At 35.1% G+C, this 17,258-nt stretch overlaps 1 protein-coding gene across 2 annotated transcripts in view; it reads left to right on the forward strand.

Moving 5' to 3' along the window:
- The window catches only part of Gabrg2 (gamma-aminobutyric acid type A receptor subunit gamma2), a 79,283-nt gene extending 65,815 nt beyond the window's left edge, over positions 1-13,468 (forward strand). Inside the window, exons 7-10 of one of the 2 annotated variants that reach the window (XM_051180933.1) lie at positions 4,351-4,503; positions 9,411-9,616; positions 11,754-11,777; positions 13,132-13,468. In XM_051180933.1, the coding sequence (XP_051036890.1) occupies positions 4,351-4,503; positions 9,411-9,616; positions 11,754-11,777; positions 13,132-13,407 (659 nt within the window). In that variant the 3' untranslated portion in view covers positions 13,408-13,468. The remainder of the gene's footprint in view (positions 1-4,350; positions 4,504-9,410; positions 9,617-11,753; positions 11,778-13,131) is intronic. The other variant, XM_051180934.1, reaches the window with a different exon arrangement.
- The last annotated feature ends 3,790 nt before the right edge of the window (positions 13,469-17,258 follow it).

The following is a 17,258-nucleotide window of genomic DNA, read 5'->3' on the forward strand; positions in this document are numbered from 1 at the left end:
AAATACATAGGGCTTCCGGGCAAACAGAATAAATAGGAGGAGAAATCTAGTCTCAAGGAAAGTACAAGAATTGAGAAAGGGGGGAAAGGAGGATGTCAGGAGACAGCCACCCAGCCACACAGCCAGCCATGGAGTAAGGAGTAAAGAAAAGTATTTAGAATAAATAAAAAGCCCAAAGGCAAACTGTATTTAATTTAAGTTAGAAAATCTGGCTATAAACAAGCCAAGCTAAGGTTGGGCATTCATAAGTAGGAATTAATCTCCATGTATCTATTTGGGAGCTGGGTGGTAGGTTCCCAAAGAGTAAAATTCAATGACATATAATTTATATTAGTCAGATTTTCCTGATTACAACATTACTGATATATTACTATGAGACCTTTCTGAGGGCATTTGAACCTATACAGACTTTTACAGCTGGCAAGGTATATTAATCGTCAGTTGATAAGTGAAAGGATTTATTTCCATGAGGATAGAGACATACAGATGTATCAAAACATTCTTATTACCAGTCCTTAAGACAAGAATTCCCAGAATGTGATGAGGATTTTAAGGAATTACAAAAACTCTAATTAGAGAAGAAACACATGAGGCTGGCTTCAGAGGAAGCAGAGTGTGAAGCCTTAGAATCTAACATAAATACTTTCAGTGTGTACTGATATCAATGCGTGATTATTGATCATGTCCAAGATATGTGTTTGTATATGACATGATTAGAGGACAATGCTCGCTTCTAGAAGTTAAGGACAATGTGTGACATACAGCAACAATGGGGAGAAAAGCATCCCCTTGGAAAAATATGAAGTACATCTAGCAAGCAGATCATAAGATGGGAGAGTATGAATGGCATGAGACAAGGTTGTGCTAGATCAGTATTAACTAGAAGTTGCTACAATTTACAATCCCTACTTGCTAGCCATTTGTAGGACTGAGCATGTGAACTGTGCTTTAGGTAATGAACACACTACTTTTCTTTCTTTTTTATTTTATGTTTTGATTTTCCAAGATAGGGTTTCTCTGTGTAACAGCCCTACCTGTCCTGAAACTCACTTTGATGTATACCAGACTGGCCTGAATTCACAGAAATCCATCTGCCTATGCCTCTCTAGTTCTGGGATTAAAGACATGCAACACCACTGTCCAGCTACTTCTTTTCTTTTAAATAAATTTTAAGTTATATTTATTATGGCTAACATTCTATAAAGCACACATATAGACTTTCTGTGGAGTGTGTGTGTATGTGTGTGTGTGTGTGTGTGTGTGCATGTACCCATGAGCACTGTGATGGTGGTGGTTTGTGGATGATCAGAAAGTTGAAATAAGTAAAAGTGTGAGAGGAGATTATTTAGGAATCCAGAAGGGAGATGATGGAAAGGTAGAGAAATCACAAAAGTATGAAATGAAAATATTTAACTTTATTTAGCTGGGGTTTGGAGAACACAAAAGGGTTTATCAATGATAAATGAATAGCTTAAAAATCAAGTTATATAGTTGAGAAAATATAGATCTAAGAATAATTTCTTTTCTCAGTGGCTATTGGGGATTCTGTTTATATTAAAGATATTACTTTGGATATTACTTATTTGTTTAGAAAATAGTCTATTCAAGGGTAGCATTTTGCATTTCACAAGAATTCATTATAATTAGAAGTTCTAAGTTTTAAACAGTGAACTTGTTTCTATTTCTTTATGTTCTCTATATTTCATGATGTCTCCTCAGTCTTTTCTACTTTAGTCGATCTATTTTGTCTATGTGTTTTAAAGGAAGTCTATTTAGTCTGTGTTTCATTTATTCTGTGTTTTATTTAGATTCATGAATTTATATAAATAGTGTGTATGTGTATGTTAGCATCAAGGACAGATTTAATGCAAGTTAGTCAATCAGTCAACTATTTTCCTTTGGAGTGATCCCTTCCTTGGATCTCAGTGTGGAATGAGGTGGTAAAGGCAGGTTTGTGTGCCTCACCTTTCTCTGGCTTCTAGTGAGATAGCAACTTTCCCTCGATTTAATACCTTTAACATAGGACCAGTTGTGACATCACACAAGTCTTTACTTTTAATGCAACTAATGGAATACTCTTTGAACAATCATGATGAAAAATGTTTGTTGGCAAGGAAGGCACTATTGAAAGGATAATAGAGTAAAATATCATTTCCCTGTACTGTAAACCTAGTAGGATATGCTTGGTTCCACTATATGTAAACATATTAAAAATAATGAGAGAAAAATAATGGGGAGGCATATTAAAACTCTTGGTTTTGTTTTTATTTTTTTCACCATCAAAGTGTTTAACCACATGCCAGCCATTCAAACCAGTGCTTACATGAAGCAAAACCTTACTACCAGCAACTTGAAATAACTTCTCTCATTACTTCAGAGCTTCTAAAGAGGCAAATCCTCTCCATGACATCATTAAGATTTTCAGAATGGACATATTATAGCTTCATCCATAAAAGAATAGGCCAAACATCTACTAAGTACAGAATTCTAATGCTTTCATCTGACAGGTAAAAAGTAAATAGATCCTCATTTTTCACTGACATTGAGGATTTGTCCTCTCAAAACAGTCATAGGAAGTTTCTTAAGAAATGAGAAAAAGAATTAATACTAGTGTTTATTAATTCAAATTTTATGTTTCATGCATTTAAATTATAGTCTGTGTCTTTCCATGATATGTATAAGCAGGTGTGGACTAATTTGCCAAATGTTATGACTAAGCATCATGTATTGGGTCTTATCAATAGAACAGTTAGATTTGAAGAGTCTGAAGTCACCATCTTTGACTTGCTTAGCATTTTGGGACTTGGGGAGTCACTGATGCATCACTTTAAGAGGATTAGGTTTTCCTTGCTCCTCAGCATAAGAGTTTTGAATCACACAAAAAACGATGTGGCCTTGGTGATAAGACAGGCAGCAAGCTGTCTGTGTGAAGCTGCTTTGCTTTTAAATGGCTTGGTCTGGAGTTTGAATCCATAATCCTTTGGTAGAAAAGCTTTAGGGTTTGCAGCCAAGAAATGAAGGCATGCAAAAGCCATTACCTTATAATAGAGGCTGTTAGATAAGCAAACTATGAGAGGTTAGACCCTGGCCTAAAGGGAACTGGAGAATTAAATCAAGATAATAATCTTGTTAATGCTGAACAAAATTAAAGTTCACTTTTGAGGAGTCAGATTATTTACATAAAAGTGTAGGCTCTCCTTTGCTTATACAATATGAAGTTACTAAAGTTTTGTGCAGATTTATCTAAAATCTTACAATTTCTAAATTTTAATTAAAGTATGTCTAAATGTAGTGAAAACTCATGGGAGAAAATGTATCTTCAAAGATTATTTAAAGAGAAAATTCCTTTCTCTTTCACCTTTCCATATGAAAGAAATAAGCTTACATTTGTTTTTGTTATGACCACAAAAATGAGAAAGAAAAAGACTGGTGTCTATTATACTAAAATACAGGGAAAATACAGAGAAGAAATTAATTTATTAAATATTATTTCAAGTAGCAAATAAATCAACACAAAGAACTATAGCCTCAGGAAGTTACTTAAAAGTGAGTTATCAGAGTTGAAAAGTTTTCTGCCTTTGAAGCTTTGTGCATAATTCCAGAATAATTTTTACTCATCGATAACCATGAGGGTACTGGTGCTCCCACTGAAAGCCAGGTGAGCTATTCTTCAGTCAGGATTAAATGAGATGGCGGGGGGGGGGGGTTATGAAGATACCAACATACAAGGCAGAGAGTTGTCTAAAATTTCAGTGTTGAGAATTGCCAAAGCATGGGGATGGGTGTGTCTTCAGTTTCTTAAAGAGTAGCCAAGTGGGTCTCAGTTAGAAGGCCTGGACAGTCTATGGGCCCTCTGACAGGGATGTATCCCTGGTGCATGAAAGGACTTTGGGAGCACTTTCCCCATGGAGGGATACTCCCTTAGTTTAGAGGCAGAAGGCAGGGCCTAGTCCCTACTCCAAATGACTTGACAGATTTTGATGATCCCTCCTGGAAGGCATCACTCTCCGTGTGGACTGGGGGAGGGGATTGGGATGGGATGAGAGGGGCCTCGGGATAGATATGTAAATATCTGTATATGTATATGTATACGTATACGTATACGTATACATATATATATATATATAGAGAGAGAGAGAGAGATAGAGAGAGAGAGAGAGAGAAAGAGTGAGAGAGAGAGAAAGTTAGACATGAGTTCAGGCTTGACTGTATCTTATAATTTTATTATTGTGCTTTGCCAAAGGGGTTAGAAAAGAGCTTTCTACTTAGTCCTCAAGTCAACTATGGAAACAAATGCATGTGCAAGACTGCACTTCATGGTGTTTGAATAGCTCTGTCTTTCTGTTCCAGGTGACTATGTGGTTATGTCTGTATATTTTGATCTGAGCAGAAGAATGGGGTATTTTACTATCCAGACCTACATCCCCTGTACACTTATTGTGGTCCTATCCTGGGTGTCCTTCTGGATCAATAAGGATGCTGTACCTGCCAGAACATCTTTAGGTGAGACTTAATTCTAGATGCTCTGGTCTCTCAAGATAAATACCTGAGTAAATCACTGTTTATTTCTCCTTTTTATGTGCATTCACTAAGAATGCAAATGTTAAATGCAATTTTGTTTTTTGTTTTTATTATTTTAAAGGAAATCAGTATAGTTATCTACTTATTATATTTAATATTTACTAATTCTACAGTTCTTTCTTAATTGGCATAAGATTTCTTAGTATAATTAAATAATAAATTTAAGTAAAGATAAAAAACAAACAAAAAACATAATTTCAAATGAATTTTGTATTTTTCCCTTTAGGTTTTTAACCTTTCCACACATAATCATAAGTGATGAATACATATATCCTTTCTCAATTATTTGTTTAGTGATATTACAAAAGAATTTGAACTCTGCCAAGGTGGTATTTTCAGTATCTTGGAAAGGGAAGCACAGTAACCCAGGAACTGTTGTTTTCTAGAATCAACTATTACCTTTTTGCTAGCACACTACTCCAGGTTAATTCTAGCATGAACAATTATTGCAATGATATTTAACTAAATTGACTCTTTCCAAAACAGCAATTTAAATGATTAATAATTCGGAAACAGTTTTTGACATGTTTAGGGAACACAATTATTTTTATGCCTACTTGCAGTTTAGTCAGTATTTTAGAATATGGAGATAACTGTCTTAGAATTTCATCTTTTGTTTATATATGAAAGTAAACTTCCACAAATGAAAGCGAAGTTATCATCTCACAGGGACATTGCAGGCTCAATTCACAAAATGAATGGTCATTCTATGGAAAACTTATTCTTTAGCTATATGCAAACCAGTACTACATATTTTGCTAAACCTGTGGTGGAGAAAGCAGTAGCAGAGCATGAGTTATCAAGTTCAGTGATCTTTATTTTTGGCCATACATAGAATAGAGCTGTGCAATCAACCTCATTCTCTCTAATTCATGGTTTCATCAAACATAAAACAGTTATCGTTCCTGCTTCCTAACTTGAAGGGTTTTATTGGGCTAAAGTAACATATTCTATGCAAAGCACATTGAACAGAGAAAAGCCTCAAATATGTTAGAGACTCTCATAATTTCTGATAAAATGATCTGGAACCAGGTTATTAAACTGAGGGCAGAAGTGATTACTGTGGAAAAGACAACATTTGCATATCTGTCCTCTTATAAACCCAATTTAGTTTCCCATCTGTTTCAAAATGAAGTTATTTTGATTTTTTTCTGATATATGCAGTACATTGTGTTACAAATTCTGTTCAACAATTCAAATATCATGTCTAATGCCACATATTGAAATAAGCTCCAAATATGTTAAGCCTAACATTGCAAATTGTTACTTGGTGGGTCACCATTTCTCAGGAGAAATTTTAACTGTGTTGCTCATCTATGGGACAGATCTCCCAGCTTGCTGCTGCCTAAGTAATTATTCAGGTAATTTATATGTTTATAATTAGGTGTAACAAATGCTCTGATATATTTCAATATACCATTTTCCAAAAATTATTTTAAGGCAAGTATTTCAATCAGTCTTTCCTTTTTGAAGTCTGGATTCTTTTTACCAATATATCTTTAATGAACATGAGACCAATTCATTTCAGTCACTCAATATCAAGTGTTTTCTAGCAACAAAACATTTGAAGAGAAAAAGATGGAAGTAGGTTGAAGGAAGGCCCTTCATAAGACAGGAAGCATGTTCTCCTTTGATCAATTATAGACCAGTGAAGCTCACTGTTTTTGGTGCCATTACTATGTTTTTCAACCATCACTGAAAAAAGATGTAATATACAAATTAGCATATTTTAGAGCTGAGATAAGCATGCAGATATGCTGAAAGTTAAGTAATACCCACAAAGTCACACATTCAGTTGGTAGCAGACCTGCACGTTGGAAAACTGGACATGGGCTTGTCCTAGGTGTGAGAACTTGGTGAATTTTACTTATCATCAAAGGACAGAAGCCAAGCTTAGCATGTATCTATTTTAACTTTGTTCTCAGTTTTCTAGATCAGTGTTTCTGAAATGTGAATGTAGGAATGTTTTGGAAGTACAAGAAACGTATACCCACCCTGCATATAAATTTTTCTTTGTGCTGCCAGATCACACACACACACACAAAATGACACAGAGACTTATTCATTATGAAAGCTTGGCCTGTAGCTTAGGCTTTCCATTAGCTCTTATTACTTAAATTAACCAATTTCTACTGATCTATGTGTTGCCAAGGCTTGTGAAGTTTACCTCCCCTACTACATGTGTTGTTCTTTCTCTGTGTGTCTGACTGGTGACTCTCCTTTCTTCTTCTCAGAGCTCTCCCTGTCTAGGAGAATCTGTTAATTCTCCCGTCTAGCTATTGGCCATTTAACTTTTTTATTTAACCAATCACACTGACATATCTTCACACATAATAAAGGAATACTCCACACTGCCAGACCATGAGGTGCTTGTTTCATTTGCCTTAAACCTAACCCACATTTGGGCTTTTGTTTCTTAATACCAGGTGAGTCAAATAAGTACACATTTTTCAGAACATGACTTTTATTTGTGGAGTTCCATAATCTTTTCTAGCATTTATAGTCAAAATGTAAATCTGATTACCTAGAATACCTACAGATTTTGAACTTCTTCTCATGGGGAAGTTATACCTGACTTGTCTGATGGCAGAGCCACTGACAACACTCAGAGATATTGGCTGTTTTCTGCGGACATATTTCTGGATCTTGTAACACATGGATGTGGTTTGGTACACAGCTGGGGGATGGTGAAATTTAATGAGGCTATAGTGAGAGTGGGTACATAGTAAGATGCAAATACATGTTTGTATATTTCACACAAGTATTCTGAGGTGAGATGGCATTCCCAAGAAGCTAATTTAATGCTAAAACTGGAATTAGTAAAAGCTGTATATCTCGCTTCTCTTTTTAAGCTAAGAGAAATTTAGTTTCTTCAGCTAGTAAAACTGGGCTTAAAACAGACTTCAAGTTACCTTGTTGATGAATCAGGTAAAACCATGTGTTCCTACTTTCTAATGTCATAGTTTTTCTGTTTTCTGTGACCCCAGGAAGAGCTCTGAAAATAGGAAGCAGTACCTCAAGATCCACATTGACTAGCTGGGATGAACTTCCTTGTGTCCTAAATAACATCAGTATTTAAGTAATGTGTTAGAATTTGTTTTGACTTAAGTATCACATGCCAGGTATTCTAAAATGAACTCATCTGTGGTCTCTACCAAAATTAGTTACTTTTTCACATTTTTGAAGTTCAAGTATAGCTTGAGGCCTGATTGTGAAAATGAAGGCCCAGTTTCCAATTCCGTTTTTTACATTCTCAACAAAAATATGAGATGCAATTAGGTAAAATCAAGAAGTTCAATTTGAATTAATGTGTACCCAACCTAATTAGTTTCTTTTAGCTTAGGAAGTAGATCATCTCCAAAATAAACACAAATATATAACCATACTTGAAACTTTATTTGAAGTCAATTCTCTGTGTTAGTCAGATTTCCATCAATGTAACAAGTATATAAGTAAATTAATGTGAAGGGAAGACTTATTTTGGTTCAAAGTTTCACAAATTTAGATTGTGATCACTTGACCTTGTTGTTCTGAGCCAGAGCACATCATGGTTGAAGTTCATAAAGGAATAAGTCTGCTTATGCCATGAGGATAGATGGAAATTGGGGAGAGGGAATGGGGTTGTCATCTTAATATCTCATCACCTCCAATGTCCCAACTTCTTCTCCTGTCACTAAATATTGCACCAAAAGTGTCAAGCTGAAGACTGGTAACACATGAATACTTGAACAACATTCCAAATCCTCAACACAATACCATCTACATACATTAGTACACTACTGAATGTGCACACACATGGATAAGATTCACCATTATTTTTCCATGCTGAACTTTAAATCTAACACTACCAAAACCAATAGGAATCCTAAGAAGGCTCTCCCTCTTATAATATGGTGGAGGCTCCCAGAATTGCAGTGCTTACCAAATCAAGATGATGAAATAACTCCTAGCTCCCTGGAGTTTCATTCTCCACATTTTCTTGTATTTCTAAATACATACAGAAGTTAAAAAAACTGTAGTATGGTGTAAAGCAGTTGATGTCAGGCTGTCCACATTTTTATTTCACTTGTACCCTATACTAGCTCTAGGTAGTTTTGGTAACTTCAGAGGTAGTTATTTTTTATTGGGCAAACTTTAATTAGATGGTGTTACTTATGCACTGACCCATGTCTCCAGTTTAGTAATTTTGAAAGGTTTCCCCTTGTTCAAGAAACATAATGCCCCATACTACATGTATACTGTAAAATTAATACAACTTTATGTCACCAACATCACCTTGATCTCATTGCTTCTCTACAGATGGCAGGCAGTCTAAATTTTCATAAATAGACATGACTGTCATTCTTTAGATCCTGCTTTTAATTAATTAAATCCAAAACACTGATTTCCCTTTACCCTGGAAGCTCGGTTTGAATATGGATGCCTCTAAAGTTCATCCTATGTGAATGCTGTCTGAGTTTTGAGTATGGATGCCTCTAAAGGTCATCCTATGTGAATGCTGATATATACCTGCCTTTCCATGGTATATATCAGAAAATGAGACCAGAACTTTCTTTGCTAACTCGATTATGCTGTTTCCTCTCACTAAAATACAAAGCACTCACATCCACTTCTATAACATTTCCCATTATGTACTCAGTAACAATCAAAATAATTGATGCCTAAAAGAGAGGCAATATTTTAGATAGAGTTGAAATAACTCCAATTTTCCAGTTATTCCTCCCTTCCAGAGGATGTTGAATAGAAGAGATATTACTAGTATGGTGCCTCAGATACTCACCTTAATGATGATATTATGTGATCTCTTTTGTTGTGCCTCTTCTCTGTAGGTATCACCACTGTCCTGACTATGACTACTCTCAGCACCATAGCACGGAAATCTCTGCCCAAGGTCTCTTATGTCACAGCAATGGATCTCTTTGTATCTGTTTGCTTCATCTTTGTGTTTTCTGCTCTGGTGGAGTATGGCACCCTGCATTATTTTGTCAGCAATCGGAAACCAAGCAAGGACAAAGACAAAAAGAAGAAAAACCCTGTATGTATCATTTTCAATAAGGACAACCGAACTATTTATGAAGAAAGGTCATTGGGTTTGGTTTGGGTTTGGATTGGTTAGCTGACCTGCACACTGTCATTCAGCACATTGAGCTTCATGATGGAAAAAGAATAAGTGAGCTTTTGACCAGAATGCAAAGGTTTATTTATGATCATTAGTTAGGGTAGAGTTCCAAGATACACAAAGTCAGACTCTTTATGCAAAATAACTGCAAATTGCCTTCAATATAGGGGACTAAAACAATGTCCAGGTATACATTTGAGTTATCATTTTATGTGTCAATGACTTTCATCTTTCTGTCCAGATTACTATAATATTTTTAAATTACAATGCTTTAATTAAAATGTATACAAAAGGTATCCAATATTATTATGTTCTTCTAATAGTTTACCTATCATATCAATTTGTAAATAACTTAGTGTGTGTGTATGTGTGTATGCATATGTGTAGGTGTGTATGTGTGTTTATGCACACATATGCATTTTCCTACTAAAAATTTCTTATCGTTGCATACCTTCATGTATCTTTTTTCCTTCAAAACAAATGGCAAGTTACTACCTGTCTCTGCCTTACTATATAAAATAAAATTAGATGGATATCTTAAAAACAAATTTTAAATAAGGCTGATATGAAAAATAAATGTTATAGTGAAGATAAACAAACCAACAAAATATTTAAAAAATACAAAAGTGTCATATGAGATTTCTTAAACTTGGTACATGGTAATGGAAATTGATACAGATTGTACAGTTGACAACCTGAATTTTTATTTTTGGTGACTGCTTGATTTGGAAACAGGTAAGATAAGTTCCACTTGTACTAAACCATAAAATGAGAGAATGAGACTTAAATATAAACAAGTAAAGGCATTATCTTTTATCATGAGTGATGAAGATAGCATATAGATGCCTACTTATCCATCTGGACCTAGTGTCTGGGTCTCAGAACCCCCGTGAAAGGGAAGTTTATTTCATTTTGAGAGATTGACAAAAGCCTTACCTTCTTGAATTGACACCCTGCCCTGGTTTTTGTTCTGAGAGGCTATCTATCTAGCCATGAACTGTGGGTTGACTAGAGAACTCTAGTGACTAGAGAACTCTAGTTGGATCTTACTCATATTCTGATGCACCTCCAGAAATTACTGAAGATATTTACAAATGACCTATTTATTTGAAAGTAATAAGGTAAATAAAATAGTATCCTTGGTTAATGAAAACAGGAAACCTGCTTTCTTTTAATCTCCCAAATACTTCTTGTACTGTGTGTGGTCCTTCCTTTCCCTGTCTGTTCTGTTTCTACCTTTCCACTTTTCCCTATTCTTGTTTGAATTTTCTTGCTTTAAATTTTGTTTCTCTACTTATTCCCTCTCCTTCATTTCCTAATTTCTCTTTCTCAAATTAGATGGCTGTACTGATACTCATCTTTGATGAGGATGGGAGACAGGTTATTAGGCAAAGTCTAAAGTTCTTTCCAAAAGTCCTCTGGCTTTCTTTATCAATTGAGAATGGAAATTGCTACAGAGACAGAAATAGTGGTTTCTTTAACTCAGGTTCATGGCAATAGAAGAAGGAAACAGAAGGCAGACAGAGATGAAAGAAAACAAGAAAATATAATTACTGGAGATTCTTATGCATTTTCTCCTTTTAAATCAATTTGTTTATTCATAAGAGCTAGTTGCAGTCTAGATGGTGAAGGTTTAAGCAGCTGAAAATGCATCTCCTTGTTTAATGTTTTCTTCACTTTCCTTGTCAGGACTCACATATGAAGTCCTCTTTAACAGCAGTTACAAAATTCATACTGTTTTTCTACAGGCAAAGTATTCACTAGGATGTATCCTTGAAATTGAACAGCATTGGCCTGCGCAGTCATGTACTTGTGGGTAATTTGTTAAGGATTTAATCACCACCAATCACAAAATGTCATCTCTAATTTTAGATATACATATTATGCCAATCTCAGAGCCCACCTTCTATGTTTATGCTTTCAGTTCACTTTACTTACTGCGTTTTCAAAATGTATTTTTAATTTGTCTTATTTTGTTTCTCTTTCTCTTTTTATTCCTTTTTCTTCTTTCTATTAAAAATTGCAATTCTCTTTTCTGTCTACAAATCCAAAGCTTCTTCGGATGTTTTCCTTCAAGGTATAATGTTTTGGAATGGAAATTTCACTGCATGCAACTGCTGAATTAACTATTAATGCTTTCCATGGTGCTTTATTTTTTTGTGAGTAAGCATTTAAGTAGTCTAATAGATGCTGGCACACTCAAGGTGGAGAATATTCTATAGACCTCTAAAATTGATCCAGCAACCAGACACTATATAGATTCTACACTCATCTCAAAACCACAAGGCCAATAATAATCACGTATAACAAGACTCTATAATTCCAAAGCCCAAATGGACTGTTTCTCTTCAGATGTAAATGAAATACATTTTACTGTCTATAATTTACACATATACTTCTTATATACATATATATTAAAAGAATATTTATACTTTTAAAGCAAAAATTTAACTGTGTAAACACAAATTAAAATGAGGTTTTAAAACACATGCTATGAACTTAATCTCTACGTATTAAGAATTTTATAATAAGAAAACTGTGTTTTCAAGATTTTAATTAAAATCTTTCTTTCCAATATGATCAATAGGCCTATTGGCTCTGTGAAATATAGAAATGGGATTTTTATTCTCCCTAATAACTAATTTATAAACTGTGATTTATATTTATACATTCCAAAAGCTAAAAATAAGCCTTGAGTTTTGGGTTAATTTTATTGTTGGTCAAATATGGAATATTAGATTACTATTTTGATAATGGCAGTTCATCTTGTTGAAAATTTGACAAGCAATGACATTATTTTTGAACTCACAATTTAATTGATGTATGTAAACACTGATAATTAGTTTTAATCTTTAAGTTGGTGAGTGTTAGACAAATTATATTATCTTAATATATAAATTAAATCTTTGTGATATAAAACAAATGAACTTCTTTATTTCTCCATGTCTATTAACATTTGCTGTTTAGTATATTTGGTCACTATAATGGATTCCTATTTGCCTATAAATTAGCATGACATGCAATTTGATTTAAAAACCAATGCACTTTTATTTCTCTATTTTACTCACTTGCAGTACCATTAACCAGCTTCATGTAACCAGCTTCATATCTAATAATTAATAGAATGAGATTCCATGTAGTTTGATTTAAATATTGATACTTTGAGTTATTTTGGTGTTCAATATTTTTGCTGTAGCTATTAGCTTGATGGTATTGTTTCCAGCTGCACCGCTTAAGCTCAGAGTCTGATACCTGCAACTGTGCTATCTTTCTGAGTTCAATTTTACCATTGTAGATCGCAATGTCATAAGAAATTTCCTGAGTACTCATTTTCAGATTCATCATCTCATTGGTGACATTGTGAAGAAACTGTGTAACATCCCTCCATTGTAGCTAACTTGAATCTCTAATCTTTACCTACCTTGTCTCAGGCCCCTACCATTGATATCCGTCCCAGATCAGCAACCATCCAAATGAACAATGCCACACACCTTCAAGAGAGAGATGAAGAATATGGCTACGAGTGTCTGGATGGCAAGGACTGTGCCAGTTTTTTCTGCTGTTTTGAAGATTGCCGAACAGGAGCCTGGAGACATGGAAGGATACATATTCGCATTGCCAAAATGGACTCCTATGCTCGGATTTTCTTCCCCACAGCCTTCTGTTTGTTCAACCTGGTTTACTGGGTCTCTTACCTTTATCTGTGAAGAGGTATGGGTTTCACTGATAGGGGTCTTATTAGATCAATCTCATGAAAGAAAATGTCCTTTCTAAATTCAATGAAATAATCCCCTACGTGGTCATTTAATTTGTTCTTTCTGTCCTAGTAGTATGTATAACGCCATACTATCTGTGCCAACTCTCCTTTGGTTATTGTAATTTGAACTTCGGTGTGCACTGTCTTTCAACCTGCAAGGCAAAGTAAAGTTAGAACACAGACTATTACACCAAGCGGAATACTTTGAGCAAGAGCGATGGAAACGATGAAATCTCTGAGTGTTTATCAGTGTTCAGTCTTTGATTCCCATACGGTTTAGTACAAAATGGGCAAAGCTGTATGCTGTGTTCACTTGAGGTCAAGCTGTGGTAAATTGGAACAAATTAGAATACCTCCCTCATTTGTGAACATTCACAATAGAAAAGTCTAGATTAGAATTCTATTATACCTTTATCAAAGGTAGGAAAATATCCTGCATATTATATGTACAATGATGTAAATATTTTAGTAGTATAGAATGCTTCAAGGTTAGTGCATGCATCTCTTTAGAGCCAAAGTAAATGAACTAAATGATCATTATATAGTATTGTCTTTTATTTTGTGTCTTTGGGCTATATGAGAATATATTAATATAATTACAAGGATTGGGGCTTGGAATTGGAGGGGGTTCACTGTCTTCTCCCTCATGCATGAAAATTCAGGTTTCCAAATTATGTTAGTCTTATAAGACATTAAAACTTTGAGTAAAATTTAGGCTGATTAATTTTGACAGCTCTAAATATGCCCAACTTCATCACTAGCCTATAAAGTAAATATATGTGCTTGCTGCTGTTTTTCCTTTCTTTGAAGATGTGGATTCTTAAAAGAAATATTTCTCCATCTCAATATCTGCTTTAGTGATTGCTAACGCCTTGTGGGAGGAGTACTTGTCATTTCTTCTTTAGATTCTCAACATCTTACATTTTGCCTGGCACATAGTTAGTGCTCATCAAATATGGCTGCAAGCAACACACCCTCCTCTAGTCTGGTGAATACTTTTCTAACCCAAGACAACCAATTCATCTTCTCACATTGCTTTTGGCAAGTGATGAATTATCTGTAGAAATAGACAATCTAAAAAATTGCAGCCTTTCTATCCATCTTCAAAATTTTGTTTTAGGCAAAGTCTGTATTCATTTTAAAATAATATCTACCTTCTACACATATGTATGCAATTGACTTGAGCATATAGTTTCTTGGTTATCCAGCTTTTTTTTTTTAAAGAATCAATTTAACATGTTATAAAATTTCTGCTTGTGAACCTATGACAGTATGAGCAAAATTCATACCTGACTGGTATACAGTATGTAGTATCCTGTGCTTGGAAACAATGTACTGAAGGTTAAATTAAAAACTGTAATGGCACTGAATTGCTGACATGCAGGACATTATGTCTCTGAATGTAGGCTCATTTTGCTCCATAACAACTAAGTGGAATGATGGCCTGGCTTTAGACATGAGTTAGACTTCAATATGATAATGCTGAATCATTAGTTTTCTAAAAGATGTAGTACCATAGGGTCAGTTCTTTAAGGAAAACACTGACTTGAATCAAAGTTAAATCATAGTTAGTGTAACTTTATAGGTGATAAAAAGACAAAGTGAGTGTCGTTGTTAATATAAAACCACAAGAAGTCATTAAAATTCATCTGGATGAATCTTGAAAACATTCTGCTGCTGGTTTTGCAAAACTTTAATATACCAGTGATTTAGTATTTAACCTCAACCAGATGTAAATAGATGGTTATTTTCTTGTTTCAAAATGTCAAAATAGTCATTGTTGACTCTTTGGAAGAGTTGTTGGCAAAATCCAGTTGTGAAAAACACGTTATTATTGTCAACTTGAAATGTATTCTGCAGTAGGGATACTGAGAAAAAAAAACATAAAGCTAGCTTTCCAACATGTGTATAATATTGGCAATATGGATATGTATCATACATCATCCAAATCTTAATCATCAGCTGCTCCCTGTCTATGTATTTGGAAACCTTTTCACAAGAGAATTGACTAACATATGGACTTTTCCAATAAATATGTTGCATTCTAATCCATGGTGGCATCTCAGTTGTCTGGTTGAACTATTTCCTGTTTCTCTCAAGGGTTATCGTCTCTTTCCAATTTCATTTCTGTAAATACAATTCCAATGAGCTTTATTTGTGAACAGTGTTGCTAGTGCTGAGAAAGTGTTTTGTTATGTTGACACTGAAAAAAAAAAAACTGAGATAAGCATGTTTTAGATAGAGTGAAGAAGGAAGACAAAAGTGTTAAGTTGGTAAAGCTCATCTACACTGCAGTACTTTTGAAGTAAAAAACTGTTCTCCAAGTTGGGGTTAGAGTATCACTGACACACTGCTTAATAAGTTAGCATTTGGAAGCCATTATTTTATTTTTTTTATGCATATAGAGTATTTTTTATTTAATTTTATATAACAAAGTCCAATTAAATGAAAACAAACATTTATACACAATATTTGGGAATTTGGGCGTCGTTCTTTCCAAACTACTTCCTGCTGGTAAGGGGCGCTGTCTTGGGGGATTCGAAGAAGATTCAGATATTCTAGCTGTAGTCTGTAGGGCTGTTTTGTCCAGCTGTTTGGAATGTAGGATCAGCTTGTACTCTGTTTCAGGCGGTCTGGTGTGATCAAACCACATTAGTCTGGAAGGAATCCACATGTTTTCATTTTCTGTGGAAACAAAAATAGAAATACTTTTCCCCAGTAACTTGTTCTTCAACTTAAATTTTGGAGTCAAAGCGTTTTTTTTTTTTTTTTTTTTTTTTTTTTATTATTATTATTATTTTACATGTCGATCCCAGTTCCCTCTCCCTCCCTCCCTCCCTCCCCCCAAGCCCTCCCTCCCTCCTTCCCTCCCTTTTGCCCTCTCTACCCTCTCCCATGCACTCTAAACACCCTCCCCTCCCAACCCCCCACCACAATACAATATGTAGGGGAATGCCATCCAGTTGGGGTCATGTAGATCTGACAGGTCCTGTGAAGTAGGGACTAGGGCTTCTCTCCTATCTCTAGAATAAGGCAGTTATCCCTCCATGGGGGATATGTTTGCAAAGTCCTTTTGTGCACCAGGGATACATCCTGGCTCCACTGTCTGAGGTCTCTTAGGCTGCTCAGACCTTCTGGCTGAGACCCATATTCAGGGGGGTCCGAGTCAGACCCCTGTTGGAAGCCATTATTTTATAAACTATGAATTAGACATAATAATGCCACCTCAATTAATGATACCTAATGGGTAGTCAAACATTTTTTTCTCACTTCCAATGTACACATGTAGTTCAATTCCTTCCACTCCAATCAAATCAGCCCTTTTATAAGAGAGAGCTATCCAGTCTGCCTTAAGGTGAGGCTGTATAGTGTGGTTCTCTTTAACGGGGATATGATATACAATTCTTTTTAATAAAGCACATGTTGGAGGTCAGAAATTTAGCTAAGTGGAGAAAACAACTGCTATGAGCACTTCAATTCATAGCCCTAGAATCCATGTAAAGCTGGATGCAGTAGCTGTCACATTTCGTATCCTAGGGATACTATGGTGAGAGAGAAGAGAGACAGAATATTTGGAAAGTTATGGAACAGTTATTCCAGTATATTCAGTGGTGTTATAAAGAGATTCTGTGTCATAAAATGTTGAAAGTGGGGAGTGGGGATTGAATGACATTGTCATCTATGGCTTCTACATGTACACCATGATACATGTGCTCCCCATACACACACACTTGAGAACACCCACACACACACACACACACACAATGATGAAATATAGGTTGAAGATTCATGGTTCCAAAT

Source organism: Phodopus roborovskii, unplaced genomic scaffold (assembly GCF_943737965.1).
Source record: "Phodopus roborovskii unplaced genomic scaffold, PHOROB, whole genome shotgun sequence".
Taxonomy (NCBI): Eukaryota; Metazoa; Chordata; class Mammalia; order Rodentia; family Cricetidae; genus Phodopus; species Phodopus roborovskii.